The following is a 6,485-nucleotide window of genomic DNA, read 5'->3' as shown; positions in this document are numbered from 1 at the left end:
CACCAACTATACTAGATTCCGAGCACGCGCATAGTGCGAAGCTAAACATTTGCTCATGGTTATCGACTGCTCAAGTTTGCCTATCGTCATTCCGGTAGCACATATTATCATGGAATTTTGTCACATAATAATTCTGTTTAAAGAAGTTCCGTTGAGTATGTTTCGATAAATCTTTATTAAATGGTAAGAGGAGAAGACGGAAAAGGGATTTGTCAAGAGATCTGTCTCATAAGTGGTCAAAGTTGGATAACGAAGACTTACAGTGTTTTCTTAGTAATTATCCATTTTGGGCAATGTTGAAAATAAGATATTTTTACCAAAAATGTCCCTGAAGGGGTCGCTGCTTTTTACAATGTAGTGTGAACTTGCCTTCAATTCACATCTTACTTGCAACGATGTCAATAGGGATTAATTCGGAATCTCATGTCAAATCAGAAGATTCAGGAAATCTTAAATGGTTATTTTTTTAAAGTAGATAATCGACAATTTTTTTTTTTGCTAGTAGTTATAGAAAATTACATCTGCTATTTGTGATTCGTAGAGTGCGTTTGAATTCAGAGTTAAAATAAATTTAATTTTGATTTTGATTTTGATTGTGAAAAATGACAAATGAGATGTGATTATAAATTTGGCTTGAGAAATGTGTATTTTTTGTTGTATAACGTGTTAAGTTAAAGTTAAAATTTTTGACTTGAGGAATATGTATTTTTGTTATAGTTAAAGTTAAAATTTGATATTTGGAAATCCAAATAGGCTCTTAATACCGAGTAGCGCGAAGTAGGATCCCGAAGTTACGTGGAGTTGAATAATAATAATAATAATTCGTGAAGATCAAGTGGGTTCGGGCACGTGAAATTATCAGAAATTCCGCCGTTGAAAAACCAAATTTGTTTTTCCTGCCCAAATCTCTCAGTTTAGTCCCTGTCCGTCTGTCCGTCTGTCTCTCTCATCGCATTTATAAATATTTAATTTTCTTTTTCTGGTCAAACCAATTTTTACTCTCACTGCAAAAAAAAAAAACATTTAATTCCGAAAAACAAGAGACATCTCTCTCTCTCTCTCAGCTCTGCTTTTCCAGCAGCTGCCGCTGCTACTGCTAGGGTTTTCTTTGGCATTAATTGGGGAGTGGGACTGGACTGTGGCGCTTCTGCCGTGATCCCCGTCGACCGTCGGCTTCTCGCCTCAGCTGAATCGGCTCGGGATTGAGCTCAAATTGACTCCCGCGCCCAGCTTACATGACAAATACGTTGAAGCCGCGATCCTGTCGCGTGAGCGGGAAATACTGTACGGAACTTAGTCCCGTTCTCTGAGTTGAATTCTACTTCCCGCTTGGCCGTCTGTGTTCATTCGGTGTGGTTTGCGCCCCAAGCTTGACGTTTTCTGAGCTGATTCTGTGATTGCCTGCCGTCGGATGCTCATTCATTTGACGTGCGACTGAGTTTGGCGCAGTGTTGTCGTGTTGTACTAGGCTTTTGAAATGAATGTGGTTGTTGGATCTTGACGTGATTTTGACGCAATGTGAGCTGTTGAAGTGGGCTGGCTTCACTCCGAGGATTGACTAATATTGTTTATCATTTTCGGGTGAAATGGATCGGCGGTTTGCACTGAACTTGACGGACATTTCTCGATTTGTCGACTGTATGCGGCTTTTGGATCTGCTGTCCGATGAAATCTATTAGCTTTTACGTATCTCTGACGATGACATACTCGTTTGAAGTTCGGAGTCAGCTGGTGTACTTGTCCTTGTGTTAAATCTGCGATAAGTTGATTGAGTGAAAGAAGAAAAAATTATTTCGCTTTCCTTTAGCTGAATTTTGTCTTCATTTCTGCCCCCGTGTAGAGCTCGGATCCATCCTTGGGGAGCGTGTGATGCTCTGAGCAATGGCTCTCAAGGTTTCAGCCAGAGAAGCGGCACAGATTGCTATCGGATCGATTGGGCGTGGTTATGATATATCGATAGATCTGAGGCTCAAATACTGCAAAGGGGATTCAATTTATTCACGTTTGATTGAGATTGGTGAGGAAGGAGGACGTGAGATTGTTCTACCTGGTGGAATTTCGATCAAGTATGTGCCTAAGTCCATAAATTGTGACAAAGGAGAGCGAACAAGGTTTAGGTCCGATGTTCTCTCTTTCCAACAGGTGCTGTGTTTGCTCTTTCCCCGTGCTCTTTGGCCTTCCTACATTTTTCACGTTTCATGACTTCCTCTTTTTGACTATAAGTTCAAAAAAACTCAAGTGTACTGCTGTCCATTTCATTTCTCTACTCATCAACTATTCAGCCCATTTTGGTTGTCTTGTCATATAAGATCAATGCTGATTATTGCTCTTAACAGTTTCTCTGATGCTTTTCCAGTTTTTTCTGTTATCTCAATTTGCTGTTACGGTATATAAAGAAGTTCACGGGAAGATTTATTAGCCATACACTGGGTTAAGTCAAATGAGCTATTTTCACTCTTCCCTCCTCTCCCTAAGCCAGTCGTGTGTAGAGTAGGCATGTTCGCTGTTTATGTCTATATACGGCTAATAAAAGTCAAATGAACTATCTTATCAAAAAATTCTTATAGTTGGTTTCTATGAATAGGGTATCACTGTTTTTCTGCCTTCTGGTAATGCATTGTGGTTGTCAAAGATTAAATTTTATCATTGCTCACAGTTATTACACTGGAGAAGATTTATTCTTTTTAATAAAATTCGGAAGAGGCATTGCCTTGTTGACTGATGACACAGGCAAGTCTGTAAGTGTTGGACTCCTAAAAAGGGTGTGTTTCCAGTTGATATTTGCTACATATGTGACTGGAGAAACTTTATTTCACTTGTTCCTTCTTGGCATCTTCCCTATTGCTATGGACTTGCCTATATGGTTGCTAAAACAGCTATGTTTTCTACTTTGACTATGTTTAGATGCAGCGCGATTTCAATAAGCAATTATTTGGGGGGGCATATGTTTGTTTCTCCAGGAGTTTGTGTTGTTTCTACCTTCCCTTCTGTCATTTTCTTTCATGTTTTCTACTTGATTGGCACATCTTCCTGTGCTGTTTGAATAAGACTGCATATACGCAGATTCCTGAATTTTTCTTACTTTCTTCTTGCAGATGTCGGAACAGTTCAACCAGGAGATGTCCCTAACAGGAAAAATTCCTTCAGGCCTCTTCAATTCAATGTTCGAATTGTCAGGAAGTTGGCAGAAAGATGCAGCGAACACTAAGACGCTTGCATTTGATGGAGTTTTTATTACACTCTACACTGTTGCACTTGAAAAGTCTCATGTTGTCCTCTGCAACCATGTGAAGAGCGCTGTCCCATCATCGTGGGAGCCTGCTGCATTAGCAAGGTAAGCTAAGATGCTTTTAGAATTCTTTTGCCTTCAATTAGAAATATCAAGTCCGGGTTTTTTTAAAATCTAAATTGCATATTAAATGCTTAACTATATAAAATATGCTCGATGATCCTTATTCCTAAAAGTCATATACTTGGCATGTTACAGTTCTCTCAAATAGAGAATCGTCCTTAAATCCTTTGCAGCTAGAATATCCGTCCCTGATTCTTGAGTATTAGCTAGCTCAATCATTTTGGTCGGTTGAAATTTCTTTGGATCATACATGCCTTGGTCAATATTATGGAATAGCCTGTACTTGAGCTCCTTTGATATTTTTTATTGGCATCCTTTAGGCTTCAAAAGGGGATATTGTCCTCTTTTGGTGAATGATATGCATCATCATTACCATTAAGAAAAGGATTTTCAATAAATTGATTAATGTGCAGAAGTACAAAAAGAGTTGGGTAACAAAAGGAACTTTTTCATCAGTTTTGCTGAGTAATATGTTTATCAGTTTGATATGGGGGTTTAGAGTTGAGGGTTTGTGGCCTTAGCACTCATACCTCCATCTTTGCATTGTGTGCCTGTGAAATGTCAACTCTCATTATATAATACTCTAGTCTCTCACTTTCTTTGATGATGGTATTTAATCTGATGTTTTGAAATTAAGCTTAGTAGTGATGGAAAAGCTGATATGGGACTTCAGGTTCATTGAGACATTTGGAACTCATATAATCGTTGGTATAAAAATGGGAGGGAAGGATGTAATATATATGAAGCAGCAGCATTCCTCAACTCTTCAGCCTGCTGAAGTACAAAAGAGACTGAAGGAGATGGCAGATAAGAGGTTTCTAGACAGCAATGGACAATATAACGTGGTTCCTGAACAAGTTTACCGGAATGAGAAGGTTGGTGAAGAATATACATAGTTCTTTTCATCATCTTGTTTCCAACTAGACATTTTTCTTTCATGTGTTGCGGATTTAAAAGGACTTAGAAGTGACCCGCGCATAAGTTATTCAATCTTATTAATGGGAGAAATAAGGATATATTCTATGGGGATTTCGCGTTTAGAACCATCATCTTATGGCAAGAGATTGTTATTTAATTCTTAATGTATAGTATAGAATGCATCATTGCAATGCTAAAGATGAAAAATATGAAGTCCACTTGAAAGCGTAAATTATGAAGTCTAGTCCATTTGAGTTTATTGCATATCCTGCGTAGAAATAGAGTTGATATTTGCTCTTCCATCTCTGGTGTTTATTGATGATGGTATATGTTTCAGGTTGATATCAGGGACCAACGGCTACGGTTTGCAGATGCCAGTTCGTCAAGTTCTTATCTACTCAAAGAGGTGTGCTTAGTAATGAGTTTGCTTCCGGTCTTCCTTTATGAAAGGTTGCAGCAAATTATAATCTCATGACTTAAAATGCAGGACATCGTGACTATTTGCAAGAGAAGAGGTGGAAGTGATAATAGAAACTTCTCCCACAATGACTGGTTAAACACAGTACAGTTAGAGCCTGATGTAATTTCGATGACCTTCATTCCAATTACCTCACTGTTGAGTGGAGTTCCCGGAAGTGGCTTTCTAAGCCATGCCATTAATCTGTATCTAAGATGTGAGTAGGGTTTTCATTCATTGGCCACATTTTTTCCACTGTAAAATGTTCCAGTTAATGTTTTTATTCCTTCATATTTTTCATCTTTGTAATTTACGCTCTCTAGATAAACCACCGATTGAAGAGCTCCAGCAGTTTCTCGAATTTCAGCTCCCGAGACAGTGGGCCCCAGTATTCAGTGAACTTCCCCTTGGCCCTCAGCGGAAGCGACAGAGCACAGGTTCATTGAGGTTCAGCTTGCTGGGTCCTAAGCTGTACGTGAACACCACTCAGGTAATGCGTCTTCGCTTCTCATGTTAGGTTTGCTTCTGATTTCATGATCATTGGCAGTATAGTTCCACTTATCTGAAATTTCTGGTCCAATGATAAAGTAGATAGGATTTTCTGATTTCCACTTCATGATATTGGATTTTACTATACAAAGTTGCCGAGCTTTATATTGGTTATTCACGAATTTCTACAACAGGTTGATGTGGGGAAGAGGCCAGTTACAGGAATGAGGCTGTACTTGGAGGGCAAAAGGAGCGACCGCTTGGCAATTCATTTACAGCATCTCTCCACCCTTCCAAAATCATTCCAGCTGATCGATGACCCAAGTGGAAACTTCACTCAGGAATCCTATGACCGCAGGTATTACGAGAAAGTCCAGTGGAAGAACTGTTCTCACGTGTGCACTGCCCCAGTAGAGACGGATGAGGATCTCTCAATTGTCACGGGGGCCCAGCTTCAGGTTGAAAATTACGGGATGAAGAACATTTTATTCTTACGGCTCCGATTCTCAACTCTATTGGGAGCGATCGCTGTGAAACGGCCCGTGTGGGATGGGTCACCTGGATTATCACCCAAGTCAGGGATTATATCAACCCTCATAAGCCATCACTTCTCAACAGTACAAAAACCACCACCAAGGCCCGCCGATGTGAATATAAACTCGGCTGTTTACCCAGGTGGACCGCCGGTGCCAGTCCAAGCGCCGAAGCTTCTGAAGTTTGTTGATACAACGGAGATGACTCGTGGGCCAGAGGAAACTCCCGGGTACTGGGTGGTCTCGGGGGCAAAACTGGCGGTCGAGAAGGGTAGGATCTCTCTCCGGGTCAAGTACTCTCTGCTGACTGCTGTGTTGCCTGATGAAGAGCTAGAACCCATGGGAGAACCCTAATGGGCCATGTCTGCTTACTCTCTCCGGAAGGAGAAAATTGAGTTTGAGTGGGGAGTCCGATACGGATAGGGTCGGGTCGGGTTGCCGAGGTTGCGCAGGGGTTGTGGAGTGTGGAGGCTTGATGTTGATGCTTTGTTCCATATAATCTGCATTGTGTATGTAATATTTATTCATCTTTGATTAGCGATGTGATTTTTCTTCCATAAATCATCTCTCTGTGCTTAAACTTCCCAGCCCATTTCCCTACGCACACAGAGAAGCTAAGATAATTTTCTCCCTTTTCATAAGTAACATCATGATTGTTATTATTATTTTAACACGGGCTGTCCCCGTTACACCCGACTAATTCCCGTTCTCCCCTGCACACCGTACGAGCCCATAG

General features: G+C 40.5%; 1 protein-coding gene across 2 annotated transcripts; it reads left to right on the top strand.

The window, feature by feature from the left end:
• Nucleotides 1-1,016: 1,016 nt before the first annotated feature.
• LOC116196492 (MACPF domain-containing protein At4g24290) lies at nt 1,017-6,380 on the top strand. 2 transcript variants are annotated; one of them, XM_031526235.1, is made up of 8 exons: nt 1,017-1,284; nt 1,841-2,142; nt 3,096-3,334; nt 4,026-4,227; nt 4,608-4,676; nt 4,758-4,944; nt 5,051-5,217; nt 5,411-6,380. In XM_031526235.1, the coding sequence occupies exons 2-8, from the start codon at nt 1,882-1,884 to the stop codon at nt 6,101-6,103; spliced, it is 1,818 nt and encodes a 605-aa protein (XP_031382095.1). In that variant the 5' UTR covers nt 1,017-1,284; nt 1,841-1,881; the 3' UTR covers nt 6,104-6,380. The 2 variants fall into 2 exon arrangements, with proteins under 2 accessions (XP_031382095.1, XP_031382096.1); XM_031526236.1 differs by lacking the exon at nt 1,017-1,284 and adding an exon at nt 1,294-1,733.
• The last annotated feature ends 105 nt before the right edge of the window (nt 6,381-6,485 follow it).

This window comes from Punica granatum, chromosome 2, assembly GCF_007655135.1.
Source record: "Punica granatum isolate Tunisia-2019 chromosome 2, ASM765513v2, whole genome shotgun sequence".
Classification (NCBI taxonomy): domain Eukaryota; kingdom Viridiplantae; phylum Streptophyta; class Magnoliopsida; order Myrtales; family Lythraceae; genus Punica; species Punica granatum.
Note: the sequence above shows the minus strand (reverse complement) of the source record. Positions and strands in the feature narration are given on the sequence as shown.

Excerpts from the sequence above, each read along its gene's own strand:
- LOC116196492 (XM_031526235.1), top strand. The coding sequence starts at position 1,882 with ATGGCTCTCAAGGTTTCAGCCAGAGAAGCGGCACAGATTGCTATCGGA. Across the intron at positions 3,335-4,025 it reads GAGCCTGCTGCATTAGCAAG|GTTCATTGAGACATTTGGAA; the intron begins GTAAGCTAAGAT and ends ATGGGACTTCAG. Across the intron at positions 4,228-4,607 it reads AAGTTTACCGGAATGAGAAG|GTTGATATCAGGGACCAACG; the intron begins GTTGGTGAAGAA and ends TATATGTTTCAG.